This window comes from Symsagittifera roscoffensis, chromosome 9, assembly GCF_963678635.1.
Source record: "Symsagittifera roscoffensis chromosome 9, txSymRosc1.1, whole genome shotgun sequence".
Classification (NCBI taxonomy): Eukaryota; Metazoa; Xenacoelomorpha; order Acoela; family Convolutidae; genus Symsagittifera; species Symsagittifera roscoffensis.
This window is the reverse complement of record NC_087070.1, coordinates 26029034-26051766: the sequence shown is the minus strand read 5'-3', so window position 1 is coordinate 26051766 and position 22733 is coordinate 26029034. Positions and strand designations below refer to the sequence as shown.

Below are 22733 nucleotides of genomic sequence, written 5' to 3'. Positions count from 1 at the left end.
GATCCATATGTCCTCCTCCTTTGATGGTCATTGAAGTTCACCTTCGGCTCCCTGCTGGGACCTCCCGAGTTTGGTTCCCCTTCTTTTGGTCCACTCTTGCTGTCTAGTAGCCCGTCCAACCTATCCATGATAGCCTGAGTTCGCCTCTCCATCATCGCATCTATCTTTGTGTCAACGGTCCCAAGAGACTGCTCTTGCTGAATTCTTAACTTCTCCATGTCGTCTCTTAAGCGTAACTCTCTCTGTTCCGCTTCTCTTGTCATTCGCGACAAGTTCTTCGCTATGTGCTCGTCCGTTCTTTCCTTCAAGCGTTTTTCGCTCCTGCCAATTTCTTGTCTATTGCAGTTTATTTCTTCCCGCAGACTTTCTCTTTCAATGTGAACTGCTCTTTCCAGTTCACTCATTCTTATGGACATCTGTTCATTTTGTTCTCCTATACTGCCCACTATGTTGTTCAAGGCTTTTTCTAATGCTGCCCCGTTATCCACGAGTGGCGTCACTAGTGGCGGTGTCACCCTGTCGGTCCCAGGTAGCTTCGTGCTGGTCGAGATTCGGGCTTTGACTCTCTGCCTCGACGTCTTTTCATTATCCACTTCAGGATCCGCCAACGCGTCGCCTAGCCCTTTGTTTCTACTCTCCCCAGTTCGCGTCTCTGAATTTGTCATAATCGCAAAGCCCCTCAACTGGCCTGGTGTGTTGGGGTCTTTGCTTATCGTTCTCACTACACCAAATTTGTCCATGGTTCCAGTCTTTCTTTCGACGTATGCCTCATTCTCCTGGGTCGAAATTTTGAGGCTGACTTGAGATCCAAAGTCCACTTGCTCGTCTTCGTCCTCTTCCTCCTCCTGGGATTCACCTTCCTTTCCTGTGCCCACTCCCATGGTGAATGGAAAGATGTTTCTGAAGGTGTTCTTCATTCTTTCTGAGAACGATGAGGACGTTGTTTGTTTCTCAGTCCCACCTGACATCATGGTGTTGTCTGTAGGAGATCTTTTAGTTGCCAATATTTCAGTTGAGATGTCGGACAGTTCCGACATCTCTTCTCGGTCCAATGTCCCGGTGGAAGTGGCAAAATCATGGCCTTGTTCTACCGGAGTAGATTCACTCGCCGGCCTTCTGTCTCTCCCCTCCGGTCCATGTACATCCTGGTTCTCATTCTTGGCCTGGTCCGTATGGACCTCCACTTCTAACATAGCTTTTCGTTCTCCTGAGGACTTCTGACTTCTAGTTTCAACCATTCTGCCTGAAACCGTGTCCCCTTTGTCGGTCCGGGCTCTTGTGATCCGATCCAGAAAAGGGTCGGTCATTGTTTTTCTTTACTTTTTAGGTATGAATTTCCTAGAGCTATTACCTCGTTTAAGTATCCGTGACTTGTCTAGACTCATTCTCATCTGGTCACTTCTTAATGCCTGCACATTCAATTCAATTGTTAGTGACCTTATGGTTTGATTACCAATAATAATGACACAACACAATAAATTTCACAAGATTCTATTAAATAGTGACCACGAATCCCTGTATGTTATCAGAGTACAGCTTGTATATAATTTATTCACACTTACCGATTATCGGTCGTAAGATTTGAGAACTAGCACAATATGATGAAATCAGTCAATTTAAAAGATAGTGTACTCACTACCCAATCAAGCACAAATTATGTTGATTTAAAATCGAAAAAATAATACTAATAAAATAATGACAGAATATGAATACCTCTATGAAAAACGTATGTGTATTGTACTTTTAGTCGGGTGCAGTACAATAGTCGAACTTGTCTTTTAAAGAAAAAGCTTTCCCTGCTTGGTGCTGCACCAAACAGACAAAACTTTGAAGGCAGTAATTTTCTCAAGTGGGCGTCTATTGCACCCACCGAGTACTGTGTTACCTATCTGCCTTCGGACTGCCCGAGCTAGACCTACTAAAATCCTCAGGGCAGTCACTTTTCGTAAAAACGTATTGGGTTTCAATCCACACCAATGAATTACACTCTTCTTAGATAAGACTTAGTGTCGCGAATATCCGAGTTCGGACCTTTTTTGTTTTGGTTTGGTCTTTATTGAAAGGCAAGTTACCAGTGCAGTCACTGATTCCTAGCCTGTCTGTTAATAACCTAATACCTCTCACTGTAGTCTTTTCTTCTTTTTACCTAAGTCCTTTAATTAAATAATACCCCTCCGGATTGGCAAAAATAGGACCCTTCCGTATTGGCAAAATTGAGACCCCTCCGGATTGGGACCCCTCTGAGTTAGCAAATATAAGACCCTCCGGATTGCGACCCCTCCGGTTTTGTGAAAACAAGACCCCTCCGGATTGGGACCCCTCCGAATTTGGAAAAATTTGGACCCCTCCGGATTGGGAGCCCTCTGGCTTGGTAAAAGTAGCTTTTCGGAGATTTCCTTGATTTTCAACCTATACCCCTCCGGATACGTTCTCCGATGCTATTATGCTGTTTGAATTAACTAGGAAGGGTTTGTGATCCTTTCCTAGACCCTTCCGGATTGAAGTTAAGCCTCTTACTTGACAATTCACGCTAACGGTGAAAGGTCTTATCGCTTACCTAACTTCGGCTCGATTAAGGTTTTCTTGTGCCTTTAGCCTTCCCTTTTCGTCTAGAACAGCCTAAAGTTATTTTATTCAACCACTATTACCTTTTGGTAGGGGTGTAAGGGCTTTCGTAAAAAAAATTTATAAAACGTGAAGGGTCTACCCTCCCAAATTGGTGAATTTGCTAAAAACAACCTCAAAAAATTTTCACGCTTACTCTTTTGAAAAACTTTTATCCTTATCAGTAAGCTCAGCTAATTTCTGATCTATTGGCACCAAGATCAACTGGATTTGCCCAGTAGTTCTAAAGTTATTAACCAAAACGTCTTTTTTCTAAAGTCAAGAAATTTCTCTCTTATAGGTTCCGCCTAACTTTTTCCGCATTTCTGTTCTTTTCGACCTAAAATTTATTGATCCGAGCTCAGAAGGCCTATACTCTTCTAATTCAATGCAAAAAAACCGATCTAAAACGCTTTAGTTGAATAAATTTGCGAAAAACTATGCTACCTGTACCCCTCCGGAATGATGAATCCACCAAATCAAACACGTTAAGTTCGATTTCTCTGCAACTCGGAAGGCTTTCGGGAAGCGGGTTTTAAAACTTGTAGATTCACTAGTGGACGTTGTCCGAACAACTATTTTTACTGTCCTAACTTAAAAATTGCAAAAAAAAATCCGAATTTATAGTGTTCCGTTTTCTCAAAAATCACGAAAATTCGGTTTTTGGTTGCAAAATAGTTCCAACCACTTCCGAACTAAACTTAATCGGTTCTATCTATTATAGTTGTGAAGTTACGATGTAACACACTAATTTAGCGCTTTTTTCCGTTTCAAAATACATCGATATCTCAAAAATCGCGATTTGTGGGGGGATCAAAATATCGCTATTTTGACCCTAAAAACCGGTCTGCTTTCACTGAAAAATGATATAGGAGCATTAATATAGGCCATATAGGTAACAATGTTCGTAATACTATAACCCTCCGGGTTTGTTTAATATCCGAATTAAGGTGCTTAACTCGGATATTCGCAGTTCGGTGAAGGGTCACTACAGTGCAGCACTGTCGAGCCCCACAGATTACTATCTTAATTTTTGTACCAAAAGGGATACAAAAACTTGTTAACGATACCCAACAATCAATTGTTGTTATCGTTGAGCCCTTTCTTGTTGCTCCTTTTACTGCTTGCCGGATCAGTCTTCTCCCAAGACCCCTCCGGATTGAGCGCAAATCAGCAGACCCTTCCGGATTGAGCGCAATTTATCATTAACGTGCTTAAATGCTCAAATAACCCTACAGTACAAGCCTCACAAACGGGCCACAAAATTGATCGTAATGATCCTGACTGATATATGATATAAATGCCTGTAAGAACAATATATTTATCAACAACAAACGGGGGTGGTGGGATCACATCTTGTCTGGGGGGATGATTTCTCTTGATTTTCTTACTTTTTTACTGTTTTTGGTTTTTTCGGTTATTTTTTATGTTTTTGTTTTTCTTGGGTACTATACTACTTTTTGTTTGTTTTTATGTTTATCTTTAAGTGTTTTTGGTCACGGACCACTCAGGAGATGACGGGACCGCGAATCCCCCACCCTTCCTGGTTCGTGAATTTTCGGTCTTAACTAGGTTAAAAAGCTATTCACGGTAATCCGGAAGGCTTCCGCGTTCTGAACTACCCTTCCACCCCGGCGGTTTTGGCCTATTAAGGGCGTTAATAAGGCCACTGATTTTAGCTGCTCATTTGTATGATCATTATGAATTAAAATAACTTGTACACCGCAACGGTGTCGTAAATCAGTTATATCAGATATGAAATTTATATCTCCAGTTATCAGAATAGCAGCAGCGTTTTTATGAGCAAACAGCTCCCCAAACCTCCGAATTTTTTGACGCAGTTTTTCATCGGCTGCATTTTTGGCTCCCGATGGAACATGAGCTAATGTAACTTGTGCGTTGTTCAGCTCCTCGCAGGTTCGGTCAGCCAACGAATCGACAGCGCATACACAAATGAACTCATCGCAGATGTAGTTTTGACAGAATTTATCCCGAATCCAGTTGATATAGCTCATTTCGCTTTTCAAAGGCGGTACACGACAATTCTCGATGTCCCAAAACAAACCAATAGAAGGCTTAGGCCCACGTTTGTGGCTAGATGGATTATCCTTTTTAGCAGACTTAACATTTTCTGGAGGTGACACAACAGAGCTTAATACGGATTCAGGGCTTCGCAGTTCACTACCTGATGAAAACGAATCGTTCGCAATTTCTGGAAAAGATACATTCTGTGGTGGTATGTCCAAATTTATCGCCGATGTTTTTAATCCTGCATTGCGTTTTTGCGAAATTTTGCGCATCAGAGTTTCGGCTCTAGAAGATTTTTGACTCGATTTAGCCAATGAAACTTGTCCAGGGCCATTGTCATTGGCATTTGAGGACAAGTTCTGAGAACTGTCTGTTTTCAACGGCGTAGCCTTTGGCGTTTGGTAAGTGTCAAGCTTTAAGGATGCAGAAGATGAGCTCTTGGAGTCTGGAGTTGACTCAAAAAAATCGCTCGGTTTAAACAAGAACGGAGACTCAGATCTGTCAACCATTATTCAAATCTGAAGCAAATCAAAAGCTGTAACATTCCCCCGGAAGATACATATCGACGGAAAATAAAGCTAGGTTCTAAGACGACCGGCTAACGTCTAAACAGAGCTCTACATGCTTTTCACCGTCTCTACCAAGCCAGTTCTTTTGGTGGTCTTTCTAACATCGGGTCGACAAAAACGTTACTGCTTTCGGCTTCGGTCAAAACACTCAAATTAACTAGATTACATGCAGAAATAGTGAGCTCATTGCTGGGTCTCAGTATCCCCAGACCACGAGGTCACTCCTAAAATCAGGGCTACTACTATTTATTGAATTATCATTGTTTTTGTTCAGTAGATAAAAATCATCATCTCCATCGAAGATGGATCAACCCTTTCCCCCAACTCCTAGCTTCTCATCCTAGCAAAATGAATTCAGATGTTAATTAAATTCAATTCAGGACATAATAGGGAAGCTAAAAGTTTGTATAAAATGATATAAGTTCCAGTACCGAGACCCCTCCGGATTCTTGAATCCGGGGAAATAAGACCCTTATCTTCCTTCCGGAAGGCTGTCTTCCACCCTTCACCGTTGTTCGCAACGGCCTTGCAACTATTGTAGCGACACAATAGTTGCAACTCGGAACGGTCTCTGCTAACTCTGCAATTTGATGTTTTTTTCCAATCACAATTATCGTCGTTATCGCTATCGCAACTAATGTTGTTGTGTTTATTTCAGTTTCTTCTCCAAAATGGCCGTTTTTGACATTTCTTAGAATTGTTACGTCATCAATTCGAATTTTTAAAATTTAGGAATTTCCGAATCCTTCAGCCTTCACGATTTGTCCCATCGTTCGAATAACGCTCTTATTCCCTCAAAACCGCCAATTCGGAAGGTTCGCTGCTAAAAACTCGAAATTGCTGCGTCTGCATTTTTGTCCATTCTGGTCGAATGTCACAAGCGACGTCTTCTCTAAACGTCTCCGTAAAACAGTCAATAATTCTAAGTCTCTACAATTAGACCGCATACATATAATCAAAAGGTCAAAAGTATCATAGTAACCGACGTTACAGTCAGGAGTTCCTCATTCAGAAAAATTTCAAGTGCTAGGGCCAGCGGCACCCTGAACTTCAAAAGCTTGAAAAATATGTTGAAAAATATATCCATCATTAATTAAATCTCTACATTTCTCAGATTTTCGATCTTCCGCCTCGGCCGTTCCGGGGTTACAAACCGAACCTGCGCTTATTCTACTAGGCGCTAGTGAGTCAACTACCGTTACATCCCACAGGAGTTGCCTACCAACAGCTCATGGGACGAGCGTCAAACCGTCTGGTCGCTTCTGATCTGTCCTGTGGAAAAGTCGTGGCTCTAAAACAAAAGGAATAGGAGTGGAAGCGAGTTTGCTTTATAAGAGCATTCAAGTCTGAATGCCTAGAGAATGTCCCTACACTTTTGAAACAAGATAGGCCATGCCATCCATCTTCGGTTACATCTTTTCCGCAAAAGCACCTGTTTCTCATAAATTTTAGAACCTAAGCGGACTCCAATTGCAATGCAATTCAAAGCTGCTGATTCGACTATTTCAATCTTAGAATTTTACACGGTATGATATTCAACCATTGCGATCTGAACTTATACTGGGAAGCATTGAACCTTTTTACATCAATGGGTTTTAGTTTCAAAATCATAAAATTGATAGAATTTATCAAAAATGGGCTCCAGCCAATTTTTTTCGATTTTGTTTTCCGGAGACACTTCACATTTTGCTGAATCAAACCAAAGTTGTAATTCATCGTTATATGTACCATCCTCGTGCTCCGTACCAAAAATCTTACTTAAGGTAGCTTTCGCTCCTACTGTTGAAGCTAAAAACCGGGCAAAGCTATTAGGCGAGCAGACACGCCCAAGCCACCTTTGGCTGCCGGAAGAACTTCTGGCAAAAATTGGTTATCATTAATTTTTACATTTTTTGCCTTGCATAAAGATAACAAATTACCCCAATGAAGATATCTGACGATGTTTGCAGTAACGTGGTGTATCAGTTCACTTGTTTCAAAAGCCAGTCCAGCTTTATAAGTCAATTTTTATCTTATTAAATCAATAATTATGGGTCAAAACTATCTAAGTAATCGAGGTTATAGTCAGGAGTCCCTTCATCACATATTCCATTCAAAAGCCTTGCAAGTTTCTAGATATAGAACAAGAAAAAGAATAGTCAATGCAATAGTATAGTAACAGAATTGAAATAACTTTAGTTACAAAATTCGATTTTATACTCAAGTTTGATTAAATGAGATGAAAAACTTACATCAATGAAATGATCAATTCAGGAATGAAAATGTGAAGTAAAAATGTGAGAAAAAATTTTAAAATATTGACAAAACTGAACATATATATGCAAATCAACTAATTAATGAAAACGGACTTCACACCATGTGTTCGTGCACATACACATAGGATTAGATTTCATTTCAGTTGTGTAGGACTCTTAGTTTTTTCTTGAACGTTGATGTGGTAATACCAAAACTTCGTAATTTACCGGGCATCGACTTCCAATTTTCTGACGTCAGATAAAAAGCTTTTTTGTAGAGAAGCACTTCAACAGTGGTTATCAAAAATTATTTTGCTATGTTCGTTGATTTATTCTAAAACTCGCTTCGGAAGTGTACCGAAACCAAAGTGTCCTTAACAGTAAATTGTAAAATCAAAAACTGATCTATTTTGGCAAAAATCTTTACTAATTCATGAAGTCTCAGAACTGTTAACTCATTAAATAAGTTTGACATTCATGCTAAAGCCTTGACAGGCGGGAGAAAACTTCACTTTATTAGTGTCACATCATCATCATCTTCTTCATCATAACCGGTTTTGGTAATTAAGGTGCTGCGGTAGCCCAGTCACTAGGGTTGGCATGCTTCCCTGTCCGCGGATCGTTGCCAGAGAGGTTGCAGACACTAACATCATTACTCACACACTCTGACCACGTCTTACTGGGTCTTTCTCTACATCTGCGGTAAATAATTTCCATGCTGGTGATGAGTTGATGCATGACGAGGCACCTTGCACGTGTCCGAACCACCTGAGAAATCGTGTTGTAGGACAGACGTGATCTCAAAGACCCCCCGATTCTGGTGAAGTGCAGCCGTGGAAAGGTCATCATCCAGTTTAGTGCCACAGATCCAGCGAATCATTGCACGCTCATTTTAGCGGGGACGCTGCAAGTCCGAGGTATTTGGTGCCCATGTCTCACTACCATGGAGCGTGGTCGAACGGACGCAGGCAGTGAACATCTTGCCACGGATATTTGGTGACAAGAGTCTATTTGTCAGGATGGGTATAAGTCTCCTGAATTTGCCCCAAGCTGCGCAGCATCTGACAGTGATGGCACGTTCACAACCTCCTCCCGCACACATTATATCTCCCAGGTAACACAAGCTGGCCTCGACATCCAGCAAGGTTCCGTCCACTTCCAGTTGGGTTTCAGGCCTTCCATCGATTGGACGAGCCTCACCACGACATCTTGGACTGACAAGTTTCGAATCTGCAGACAGTATCCCAGCAATGCCACAACACTTCTTGTGTACCCAGAGTTTACATTGGGATCACCTAATTGAGTTTGAGCGTACTCCTCTGCGACACACTGCGCAGGGGCACTTGCCGGAGTCCTGCAACTGGTCAAGGCCAAGACCGGAGACTAGAATCTTAGTCTTCTTCATGTTTACTCGCACACTTTTCTCCTCCATGTTTGCCTTCCAGGCCTTCAGCTTGGTGATGCACTCCTCCATGGAATCAGCGATAATTACAGGGTCATCAGCGTACAGAATCTCTCAAGCCACGTCAATGCGGAACTCGCGTGACAGGGCCTCCAGTACCATGATGAAGAGCAGCGGGCTGAGTAATGAACTATGATGCACGCCCACTCCGACTTCAAACTCCTTACTGTACTGTCCGTTGACCCGCACGCGGCTCCTGACATTGGTGTACATGCCCTGGATGACACGTATTGCCCACTCCTCGACACCAAGACTTCTCATAGACAACCAGAGAACTTTTCTTGGCACTCGATCGAAAGTTTCATCCAGGTCGACAAAGGCGAAATAGAGAAGCTTCTTCGCTGCGATGTTCTTCTCTTGCAATTGGCGGACAATAAAGATGGCATCAGATGTCCCCTGCCCGACACGCAACCAAACTGCATTTCATTAAAGTCCACCATGTTGCGGATTAGAGGGTCCAACACATGTTCCAGCAGTTTCATGACCTGGTCTGTAAGCTTAAGGCCACGATAGTTGCCGCGATCTAGCGCTTCAACTTTACGTTTGACGAGGTTCAGGATGAAGCTCTTCTCTCAGTGTTTAGGGATCTCACCGCTGCCGAAGACTGCCTCAGCCAGTTGCGTGGCTACCAGATGCTTTTATCGTCTAAGCTAAGGTACCAGATACGCCAGCGGACCTATCTTCATTTTCTGAGAGCTTTACGGATCAGTACAGCAGACACATTTGAAGGGGGACCTGCAACAGGCGGTACTTCAGGGAGCAGGTCGCATGGCCACTCGAACTCGACGTTTAGGAGTCTCGCGTAGAGCTCCACCCACGCTTTCATCTTCTCCTCATCACTGAGCGAGAGCTCACCTGCATCACTACGAACACACTTCTCACCCACAACGTCCTGATTTGTACGGTCCATCTGCTTGGCAATCCGGTAGACACTGCTGCCATCAGGGGGAATGCTGGCGAATTCGGCTTTTTCTGCCTCAGACTTGGCCAGCCAGATGACGTGTTTGGCCACACGTTTAGTCTCATTGTAAGCAGTTCTAGCTTTCTTCGCCTCAGCCGTCTTGCCTAATTTCTTAAAGTTTTTGTATGTTTTAAAGCATGCCCGTTTCTCTCTCACCGCCTCTTCCACACTTCCGTTCCACCACCAAGTTTCTGACTTCCACTGGTGTTGTTTGGAGAGGCCGCATACTTCAGTGGCCGCCTCAAGGAGTGGGTCCTTTATCTTGGTCCATGCCTCCTTCACCGAGTTTGGAGGTCCTTCATTGGTAGCAACAATAGCCTGAAGACGGCATGGAAATGGCTCGCAACAGCAGGATCCTTGAGCTTCCAGGAGCGGATACGGGGAGTAAACTTGCGCTTCTTCACAGCGGGGATGTGGACTGAGAAATCACACACCATCAGATGGTGCTGTTTAACGCATTCCTCATTCGGTATGACCTTGACATTACTTACTGCATTGCTGAAGTTCTGTAGTCAATCTGGGTTCTGTAGTCACCAGAGCTGTATGTGACGAGGTGAGAAGCCCTCTTCTCAAACCAGGTGTTGCCTACACGCAGGTGGTTAGTCAAGGCAAACTCCAGGATCCTCACACCCTCAGCATTTCGGGCGCCGAAACCCTGCCCACTGTGGACTTCATCGAAGCCATCAGCGTCAGCACCAACATGACCGTTCCAGTCTTCCAGCGATACAAGTGCAACTGATCTGCAACTGATCGTAGAATCGCTCCTTTTCAACTTCAGGCAGTCCAACTTGAGGGGGATAGACGGCAAGAAAGGTGAACACCGCCCTGCCATTGACAAGCTTCAGTTGGAGAAATCTGTCGGAGATACGCTGGACTTCGACACCTTGTCCACCCAATGCTCAGCCATAAGTATCCCAATTCCACCCAGTCCAGAGCTGTTCACACGCCAGAAGAACTTATATCTGGAATACTTACCCTTAAGAATACGAGCCTGGTTTCTTTTCCGGGTGCTCGCTTGATTTGCCGCGATGGTCGGACCCTGCCTCCCGCACCCGGGAGTCAGCCAAGCCCGAGACGCTACCAGCAGTCTGTTTATGACGACTGCCGGCACCGCTATCTCTACTGTAGAAATAAGACTTGCCATGTGATTGGTGTCGAATTTTTTTACAGGACCGCCTCGTCCTACCTGTTGTCCCAATTGTGACATTACGGCTGACAGAGAAAAAACCGCCGTTCCCGCACCCGGGCTGTGTGCCTCTCCGAATGCCCTGGGGGAACAATCGCAGAACCACTGTAGCTCCTGCACCAGAATATCAGTATGTTGATGCCTGCCACAGAAACCCTGCCACCCTGGCTGTGACAGCTCTCGACCCTGAGAAGGACTCTTGACCCTGAGAAGGGGGTTACAAGAATGCGGGCTTGATCCCACCCACAGGACCAAAGGACCCCCTTGATCAATTTAAGTTTGGAATTTTTTTCTCCTTGATGACTGCCACCCAGGGCTAAGGAGTTCAATCTATCCCAAAACGTTCAACTTACCCCAAAAATTTAGTAGTGCTCAAGACAGAAGATGCGCTGCCCTGACACAAATCACTGAACACAAATCTTTGAAGGCAGAGCAGGAATGCAGCTTACCGTCATATTTCGACAGAAGGTTCAAAAGTCCGTAATCTGGTTAAATTCAAAATATACCCTGTTTGAGGATAGAAACGGTGCAACCCGGGAACATCGCAAGTGAACTATCAGAGCAACCAGTTGGTAATTAAATCCTTCCTTGATAAACCTTTTCATTACTAAATTCCTCTAGTTATCTTATAAGTCTGCGAGCTCATCTTTGAGTATTTAATAAAGCCCTTATATATAATGCTATTTAACTAATACTCAATCCTTGTTGTATTCCGAGATAAGACGTATTGGGCTGAACCTACAGTAGCCTCAAGGCGTTTGTAAAAGCTTGTTTTTTAATAAGATGCTGATGTAGATATGAAACACATTTCAGCTCAATTCTTTTCTCAATTAGGAAAAAAGATTGATTTTTCTGTAGTGCGGCAGAATACTTGGTTTTTGATAATAAAAATGTGCGTATCAAAGCCCACTGCAACTGCTTTTCTAAGGATATCATTAAAGTTGCATTAATCTGCTCCAAAAACTTTGCTGCATAACGTAAATGAGTTAAAACTAAACAGGGAAGCAAAGCAATCAAAGACAATGTGAGAAGTTGTTGTCCAATAGTGTCTGTCGTTTTAACTTCTCGTGCATTTTTCTGCAATTTTTTTGCGATTGAAATGAAAAAAACAATCAAGAATCAGACATCAAAACTGGCAATCATTTATTATGAATCGGTCAGTTTCCACATTCTGCTCATCATTTTTTTGACAAATGTTATAAGTTCTGATTTTGATGACTTGAAATTAAACAAAAAATTAGTGAGTTCGAGAAAAGAATTTTCTAACTGATTCAGCGCATCATTTGAAGTTCAGGATGACTCAGGTATCATATCGTCTGCATATTGCACCAAAGTTCATCTATAAGGAATTCGTTTTTATTTATCGTTGATATATAAACTGAACAACAATGAGCCTAGTGCTTAAGGCAGATTTCAGTCAGAAGAAACTCCATTCACATTTACCTTTTGAAGGCGTTTATTGAGGAAATTTTTAGTTATTGCATTTGCATCCATGTAAAATCCCACACAGTGTAATTTTTTTCAAACATATTAAGTGAGATAGTGTCAAAACCCTTTGATAGATTCAATGAAATTACATGAACAAATTTTTTAGAATCCATTTTTTTCGGATACTCTCTGTAACTTAAATTAACACATGTTGTGTTGAGAATTTTTGCAAAATCCAAACTGAAATGGAGTCATTCTTTGATGTTTGTTCAATGGCTCTCTTATTTGAGCATGAAGAAGTTTTTCAAATTTTGGAAATTCCACATGTTATGGGAATAGGGTCATAATTTTTTGGATCAAGTGGGTCATATTTTTTGAATCAAGGGTGTCACATTTGCTTTCTTTAATTCAGATGGAAGAACTATCTCAACTATGCAGTCATTAATGACAAAAGTAAGGAGGGTCAAGAACTTGATTGGCTGTCAATGATTGCCCAAGCTGGTACGGTAGAAGGTCACAAATGTTGTTTTTGACATTTAATTTTTCGAAGCATATCATAGCGTTGCTTCTTCGTAATGTGGTTAAAATGAAACGGTGGAAGTTCAGGCTTAACTGGAATAAATAATTGAGACTTAACAGAGTCAAAAAAACTGTATTAAGTTGTAACTAAATTGTTGATATGATTTGAAATTTTAACATCCTGAGCTAAAATTTCATTGAATGAGTTATTAAATGCCGTAATTCTGCTACTGCTTGATAAACAACCACCAACCTGGATGACAAATTTATTATTTTGCTGAATTGTGTTCAGTAGTGAGTTCACATTAAGTGAATGCTTTTTTTGTTTATCTTTAATTAGGCCGGAAAAAACGATGGTTTTGCCAATGATTTTCTGTGTTTTGATTTCGATAAGCTAAAAATGATCCTTGCTTACTTTTTCAATTTTTCTCCGCTTACTGAAAAAAACTGTTAATAAAAGAAAACTTGATTCGTGAGCCGTCTGCGCATTGGTATAACTAAAAATAAAAAAGAGCAGAAAGAGATATACAAAAATCTGATTAAGGGTAATTATCTTTGTTGAACGATTGAATAATTTTTTGGCGAGATCTTTCCACATTTAAAATTTGACACATAGCCACTAATGCGGTGATATGAGTCTTTGCCGAATCACCGACTTGCGTCTCATTACTGGGACGGAAAATTTTTAACCCATAAGGAGTAATGATAGATTTCTTTTTGTCTTTATCTGATTTGCTCAAGTAGCTTATGTTGTAACCAGCCATGAGAGTTATCTTGTTTAAAACAGAAAAAGCATTGTCAAAGTTGAGTGTTAATTTATGTAAAAAATCAATGAAATTATTTTCTTTTGGATTATAACACAAAATAGTGATCATTTTTTCTCGAAACGCAACGGTAAAATTCGAATGGCTTTCAACCCATACTGATTCATCTTTTCTTTATCAAACAAGTTTAAAGCTTCTCATAGTTTGGGCGCCATTTTTATTAGTCTAAAAGCCAAAACAACACCACCTTTAGTTTTACTGAAGATTGTCTATCAAATCTAAACATCACGTGTTTTTTTGGTTCTACATCTTATAACTTCAAATTTTTTTTTCTTGTTAGCTTTTTTCAGAAATTCCAAATACCATACTTTCACCCATTTCGTTATTTTCATTTAAACCTGCATACGTTTTCTAATTAGACTTTCAAAAGTCAAATGAACAAATTTCGTATGGGTTTCGTATGGGCCTGGATTAGTTTCAACATCCCAACTTAGTGTGATTTTAAAAAAGTAATTATGAAAAAAGTGTCAGTTGGGGTGATCTCCGCTTATCTTTTTTCAGTTAAAATTTTTTTCGGGAGCTTATATATTTCAAAAATTTTTTCATTTTCTCCTTTGTTCAATTTTGAGATATGGCAGTTCAAATTGCCGCAAAAAACAACCAGAATTTAAAATATAACATCACATTTTGCTTTAGAACATTCAAAATTAATCGCCATAGTCTAAACCAAGAGAAAACCACAAAATAAATGTTTTCTGAGAAGCCTTGCACAGTTTTGAAAAAAAAGTTGTGTTGGGTTGTTATTTCACTTAGTTTTGGAATTTCGACGAATTATACAAAGACTTTTTAGATATTTGCACTAGAAGTTCAACACCTGCATCAGAAAGATGCAACCCATCCGAACTAAGAGCATCTTTTTCCTGTTTTAAAGCCTTGTTAAGGTCTAAAATATCTAACTTTACATCGACAAATCCTTCAAAATTTTTACTAAGCTTAAAGACTGTTTGTTAAGTTTCCGTACATTTGCATTGAAATATTTTCTAAAAGCCCCTAGAGGAGTTACTGTGCCGATTGAGATTAAGGTTAAACTTATGATTCAATAAATAAAATAAATTATCTAAACTACTCACAGATTCTTTTGCAGCGAATTCGTTTGTAAGACAGTCATTTAATCCAATCAAAGTAGTAAACAGTTTGAAATTACTGTTTTTTACCCGTTCAACCAGCCAGAATTTTCTCGCTAATACAATTTCTGATATTTGTTATTCATTTTTTTTCTGTTCACTATTGAACTCCCCAGCAATAATCCGCAGTATTCCCTTGATAAAAGTAGGTGTTTTTATTGTCCGACTTTTTCGTGATTTTGGCATTTAATTCTTGGTTGCGTTCATTGGTTTCGTCTGGTGATTAAAATGTTTTTTTTTTTGGTTTTTGTTATATTTTCTTTGTTCCATTTTTATTTTGAGTTTGCTTACTGAATTTTTTGAAGTACACGTGTTTTCAAAATCCTTTTTTTTTGTTCTCCTGTCTCGGTTGAGGTCAATAGGTTTTGGTTATTTTTCTTGGAAAAAATAATGTATTTAATGGCATTTTTATAAATCCTATATTTCAGTTCGTCGCTTAATTTCTGTAGGTTTTGAGGTCACACATGTTGGCGAGTAAAAGAATAAAACAAAAACAGTTGCTTAAAATAACCGACTATTCACTACAAAATTAAATTGGTTGAAAATGGAAGTGATAATGATAAGAAGATGATAAGTGTCAGTGTGGCTGAAATTAAACTCTACGGGTTACGTTTATGTAAAACGAAGACGCAACTAGACCAGAAAAAATATGTCCAACTAGACCAGAAAAAAATATTCTAAAACAATAAGTCAATAAAATTTAGTTAAAATACTTTTTAAATCAAAATACTGATGATTTTGCTATAACTAGCATCATCAGGTATCACTTTTTTAAAAATAAAATTAAAACTCAATTTAATTTAATTGGAAGATGATATTTTTAGAATGTATCAAAACTTAGATCTGATGATATAATCTTGATGTAATTTTGGCGCAAATTTCAAGTTTGCAAACTTCTGATTGTTTGATTTTTTTTATTTTGTACAGCCTTCGTCTTAGGATATTTTTATGATCAATGATTATTTCAAAATATTTTAATACTTTTAAACCTGATGAAACACAAATAAACAGTGGTTGTTTTGGTTGTTTTTACAACCAAAACGATTCACTTAAATTTATGTGTATCTAAGAATATTACATAATTATTAAAGAGTTTTTAAATGTCTATTCGGTAGATTTTCTGTTCTCAAAAACATGACCAAGTCACAGCGCCATGTGGGAAATTTAGTTGTGGTTGTGAAAGGCTTGTCAGAAAAGAAGGAGTTTTATGCAAAACATGTGACCTTTGATTCCGTTATTCTAGTACTGGAACAAACAAACGGCTTGTCGAGAAAATCCCTAGAGATGTTGCCTTTATCTGCCTAACGTGCACAATCTTCAACAGAGAACCTCAGGTCGACCCGCTCTCTTTGCTCATAGACAAGGTGAAATCCGGGGAAAAGATATTGAAGCGCGTTCTCAAAGCATTTTTAGCAGACCTTTTCTCTCAGCTTATCAACGACAAAAAATCGATGCTCCAGATGAACTTCCCTGATCGAGCTGAAACTGCTTTGGCTGACCTGAAAAAAATTTTGGATGCTGATGCGTCTTTCGGATTAGAAGTTAAGAACAGTAGATACGAGTTGATATTTCCGAAGAGCACCCTTGTTGACGTTAAAGAAGCTATTTTTAGAGAGTTCAATGACCTGACTGACGTTTCTGAACTTGTTATTATCGGTGACCCAGTTTGAAAAAGCACTCTTCGTTTGCTACTCGAAGAAGAGATCCTTGAATTGCGAAGACTGCCCAGGGAAGACTTGAATTGGGAAGGCGCTAATGTTAGAGAAAAATGACGCAAAAGTCAACACTCATAAGCTACTCACACTAATAGATTTGCGTACTTGGAGGGAAAGGCCAAAAACTAAAACGTGCCATGAGTTCAGGAGCCGGCAGTTAGCACTTAATTTATATTTTTTGTATAAAATGGCCAAAAATCATAGAACTGACGATTAAGATTTAAAAAAACTCTCAAAATAAAAGTTATAACTGTTTAAGACGAAATAAAACGAAATTTCGAAAAACACAAGAAAAAGTTAATGAAGTTTATGTACCTTCATCTGTGATTACAGTTGTATAAATTTAAGTGGTCGGAAGTAATTTTAGACATGCTTCCAACATTTTCTAGATCGTTGATCGTTCTATAAGTATTGTAAAAAAAAATTGAACCCTGAAGATGCACCAAAGTATGCGAAAACGTTTGAATTACCGTTTTAAAGCTTTTGCAAGTTTCTTCTGTTTTTCAACTTTATGCCGCTCCGTCAGGATGTGGAACAACAGTAAGGAGTGTAGTACGAGCAACGAGTTTTCAATTTTTTTTGAATTGATATGAATTCCGTTCTGATTGTTATCAAGTCATTTTTGTAAAAACAACTCCAATTGGTATTTAATTATGCCAGATAGTTTTGTAATTACAGCCATATCAAATGTTTGAGTACTCACGAGAGTACCTAAGGAGTCGCGTGCTCCATTGGCAGTAATTTTTTTTGGAAAATTGAGTAATAATTTCTACCAATTAGAAAATTTTCTCATTAGCTGGTTTAAACGGTTTCTTGTTTTTCTTGTTGAAAATTGGTCGTCAATGAGCGACAGTTTTGGGCTCTATAAAAAACAAAATAACAAGCCCCACTATTAATTCACTGTCCAAACCACTTCCACAAGGGTCAATCACGCCCAACACAGATCTCGAGCAGAAATTAAAGCCAATCAGCAAAAGATTGATAAAAGAAATAAAAAGATATGAACAAGCCCAGGCGCTTCAGATGAGACGCCCTTTTTTGACTCCTCAATATAAAAAATTGGTAACTACGCACCCCAAAGAGTTGATATAATGCCCCAAACCCGCGAAACAACAATGTTTTTTTTTGTAATGTACCAGGTGAAAATTGTTTAAACTGCATTGCTTTCATAGTTGTGACATAAAGGCGACAAGCAGAAGTTGAATCCAATGAAACAATTGCTCTCCCAACCCGAATAAATTTAAGTTCTCTCTTAAAAAATGGACTTTTATGAAAAATTCCCTAACGGCTGAACTTGTATTCATTGCAACAGCTATTTTTCTTAGTGAAGCTTGATTGAAAACATTTTCCTGAATAAACTTGCTGGGACGAGATGGAATGATAAAGTTTTGCTATAGTTTCCATGTAATTGAAATGAGCAGGTTCTTTTTCCAGATTCAATTGCAAGTATTGGTGAATAGGTTCAGCTTAATTTTTTTCTAGTTAACAGCAAACAATCAATTATTTTCATGCTAATGTTTGAATGATCAGACAGCATGTAAATTTAGGTCCAGCTCAGTTTCCAATTTTGGTTTTTGGTGAAAACAATTTTTCACAAGTAAAACAATCAATGGCAAGCCTCCCAAAGAGTGAAACAGTTATCCCTTTCCGTAGGAAATTGCTTTTTCAGTGAGCGAAAAAATATCTAATGCTCACGGAAACTCATCAAAACCATATACAAGCAAATGTTCTTTTTTATTCACTACCGACGAATGAGTTCGTTCGATATTTGTGCTTTATGAGGATATAATCCATTGGCGTTGTAAACACTTGTAAGTTTAAAATAAATTTCACAGTTGGAGAACAAAGAGTATAGTAGGTTGTTTACATAGGTTAAGTAATTTTGTGGTCCTACATCTGAGTCATATTCTGATGCTGCTTTATGTTTTGTTTTATGTTTTCCTGATTTGGGTAGCACGCATTCCCATGTAACGATTACGATCCGTCTCAAGTTCAAACTCAATACTGTTTTCATCTAGAGAAGCACAGGGAAATAATTCTTGTGTGTTAGATGATATAGATGTTTCCAAAGCTGGGTTTTTATCAAAAATATCCAAAAAAGAACTTGTAAAAGCTCTTGATCGAAAATGACTACTTCGATTTATTTTCCTTTAAATTTTTCAAAAAGGTCTTTAGGAGAGCCACTGGTTTTCGATCTTTTTTCGGAGAATTGTTCTTACTGTTTTGCGCTTGGATTTTTTCTTTTCCCACCGCGCGACTCTTTCAAACTTTTTTTGTTTCAACATCTTTTGCATATTTTTTGATCTTTTCGTCCGTTAACGACTCCCCAGTCTGGCGCAGCAAAATCAAACAAATCTGCTCCAATTTTTTTGGCAGCTGGTACTGTGAATTTTTTATAATAAAGGGGACTGCAATTCTCCCACAAGTTTGTGCGCCAAACCTCTTCCATGCTGTCTTGCATGTCATTGAAAAGTGTAACAATTAGCAGATTTTTGCGCAATCATTTCGTCTAAACTATAAATCAAAAATGATTATCCGAAATCTAGCGGAACAAAAGAACAACTCGTGTAATTCATAAGGAACAAAAGGAATGTTTTCATCTGTAGTATCCCTTAGTTCGTTTTTTATGCTATTGAAAGACTTTAAAAAAAATTAAATTGTAGATTCGTAAAAGGTTGGTAATTTTTCTATTGTCCTGTAGATTTTATGTTTCTATTTTTTGTACTACGGAAATGAAAAAGATACAAAAAACTATTTGTATCACCACCTACTCTATAATAATCTAAAACATCGCTACATATCATCAGGGAATGTATTCTCATAATGTTACAGGAATACTGAGGATGATTTGGTCCTTTTCCACCCGTTACAACCTCTGTCTGGTTTTTGTCTAAATCACAACCAAAAATTTGTCTCAGAAAGATTGTCCGTTATTAGAAAGATTTTCAACAAGTCAAAGTCTACTCCTTGGATAAGTTTAGGGTTTTTCTTCGCATTTGACTATAAAACAATTGATATTGTTGAAAAAAAAACAAGAAAGTTTTGTCAAATGCTGGTTGAAAAGTACAAACTATCAACCAATTAAAAATAAGATGAGTTTTTCCAGATTCGCTTGGACCAACTAAGAAAATGAAAATCGTTCTGCGCAATACAAGGATTTCGTCAAAATCAATACACATTTTTCTGAAGGTCTCTAGATAAACTAGTATTGAGGGAAGTGCATCGAGCCATTTATTATAGTTTTCTTTTTGTAGTTGTAAAGAATGGTTTAATTTCATTGATTTCCATTTCTACAATTTTCCATAAGTTCTTTTTTTAATATGGGGTCAGTATCGTATGAAAATTTTTCTTCTGTCGTTATGCAGAGCCCGCTCAAAATGGGATATTTGTGAGTCTACGTCCGAATTCTACAATTTTGGCACATTTTGTGATTCTATAACAGTTAGCAAAATTTTTGAGACTTTTTCTAGATCAATTTGGAAAATCACTATTTTTTGTGAATTTTCAAGATTAAAATTCTTGAAAAACCTTAACTCATTTTTAAACTTTAAAAACTTCAAATTTTTGTTTGTAATTTCTTAGCAAAATTTTTTGGAATGCTAGTTTTTGATACCCGAAAAGCACTTAAAAACTTCAAAAAAATTTTTTGAGTAAGAGAGAACTTTTGAGTTAATTTTGGTCTCATTGCCTTAACAATAAAATAAATTTAAAAGAAACAAAACACCGTTGTAGTATATGTTGGGGAAAAATCGTCTGGAGGTTGCTGACCCCCATTTACTAAAATAGGCTATAGAGTATCCGGTCAGCACCCTATGCATTAACATAGGTGAAAGATTTCCCATGTACTAAGGTTATAGGCTTCAGAGTTTCAGGAGGTAAGATGGTAAGTTCTGAGAAAAAAGAAAATATTTGGCTGGTCGGCTGTGCCGATGCGTATAATTCTAAACGTTTTCTTAATCAAAAACCAAATTTTTTTTAACCCAAAGGGGAATTTTCAAAATCTTATGTTTTATGATGTGATAGTTTTTTGATGGCAAGCTTCAGATAGTAGGTTTGAGAAAAAATTCAAGTTTTTCAGAGTCAAATTTTCATGTTTGTTTTTTAAATCAAAATTTTCTCAGACAAATTTTCAAGTTTGCAACAACAGATGTAACCCCCGTGGTTAGTGAGGATGCTGAAGTATGCCAAAAAGTTTTTTAATTTTGTTTATAAAAGCAAAGTAGTGGACGTAAACAAAAATTTTCTCAAACAATTATGTCAAAACTGCAACACCAGATGTTATCACACGGTGAACAGGGACGCCGATTACCGTAAAAAAAAGTCACGAAAAAATAATTCTGTTTTCATAAGAGTGAGAAATGTTCAGTGTAACAGATGGGGTAAGGTTCGGCAACAACAGAAAAACTTTGAAATTCATTCGCTCAATTTCAAAATTAGAAATTGGTTAAATTTTTAATTTTTCAATTTCAAATATTGAATCATCATCTTCACTCACCGCAAAATCGCGTCCATATTCCACCTCAAATATCAATTTACACCAAATGTCTTTGAAAATTTACAGCGGCAAAAAAAAAAAATTTAAACTGTGGATCTTGAAAATTCGTAGTGCATACATCTTTTCCACAGTAAATTCAAATTCCAAAAAAATTAGTGTTGAATTAAACAAAAATTATCATCCTATTCAGAGTTATCATTATAAATATTCACTTTTAGCTTACTTTTTTTTTAGTTTGTTTTGATTTTTTTTGCTATCAGAATTCAAATTACAAGTTTTCTCCGAGTTTGCCTAGATATTCACGGAGTTCCTCATCTGAACTTTTGCAAACCGTTTGTTTCTTTTTTCTAAAAGAAAACAACTGAAGAAAAATTTATTTAAAAATACAAAAAAAAAGAATTTACATTACAATAAAAGTCAAACTATCATTTATAATTTTTTTAAGACAATTTAATTTCACAGAAAAAGTAATTTAATGCATTTTTGCGTGTAATCAACAAAAAAATTCAAATTATAAACATCATGATTATTATTCAAGTTCTTCTGGTAGAAATTTAAAAAAGAAGAAATTTTGTGTTTTTTTTTTTTTAAATTTTCTTTGTATAAACCATACAATTTACCAGTTTTTCGAAGTTTCTTTTGGACCATGCGCTGGTATTTTTTTTTGAAAAGGAGTAATTGAAACGTTTTCTTCCCAAAGAATCAGCAAAGTAATAAGTTTTGTCCAATCGAGCAATCATGATCCAGTATTCTTCTCTACCATTGCTTGGAGCTCAATCATATTTTGCAAAAAAAATTTTGCTAGTTGAGGGTTGCTATCAGAAGGATAAAATCCCATATACTTGAACCTGAGCTTAGGAGTATGTTCGATATTTTGAAAAAGTGGAAAGTTGTCCATCTATGCAATTGTTTATTGACTTATATCTAAAAACGAAAAAAAAATGATAGTTGATAGTGCAATTTCAGATAAGAAAAATAAAATTGATGATTTACACACAATTAGATACTGAATCAACAAAACCCCATACACAAGTCTGTACGGGACAGAGGTTAAAATACTGTTTTAAGGTCTAGAATATAGAAATATCTCGGGTTTTCATTAAGGCAACATTCATTATCTAATTTTTGTGGAGGTTTAAGTCTGACAAAAAACAAAAGAGATTATACAGGGATAATTAGAAACAAGAAACTGAAAACTTAAGAAATTTGAATTTTTTTAGCGACCGTTTCGAGTTTGTCAATTTGAACCTTTGATAATTCTTCTCCCAAGACAACCACTTCCGTCACTTGCTCCAAGGGAAATTGGAAAAAATTCTAAGCTCGAGCTTTCTCCACGTTTTGGATAATGCAACTTTTCAGCTGCATCTTGTTGTGAAGTCAAGTCAAAAACAAGGATACAGTGATTCTGAAAAATCTTCCATAGGAAGAGCTGGAAAATTGTTTAAACTGCATTGCTTTCATAGTTGTGACATAAAGGCGACAAGGAGAAGTTGAATCCAATGAAAGAATTGCTCTCCCAACCCGAATAAATTTAAGTTCTCTCTTAAAAAATGGACTTTCATGAAAAATTCCCTAACGGCTGAA

The 22733-nt window shown here is 38.1% G+C and overlaps 1 protein-coding gene across 1 annotated transcript; it reads right to left on the bottom strand.

Annotated features, from left to right (window-relative positions):
- Window positions 1–8327: 8327 nt before the first annotated feature.
- Window positions 8328–8909, bottom strand: LOC134854785 (uncharacterized). Its single transcript, XM_063871143.1, has 2 exons — window positions 8783–8909; window positions 8328–8665 (listed from the first exon to the last, which is right to left on the bottom strand). The coding sequence occupies exons 1-2, from the start codon at window positions 8907–8909 to the stop codon at window positions 8328–8330; spliced, it is 465 nt and encodes a 154-aa protein (XP_063727213.1).
- Window positions 8910–22733: the final 13824 nt, after the last annotated feature.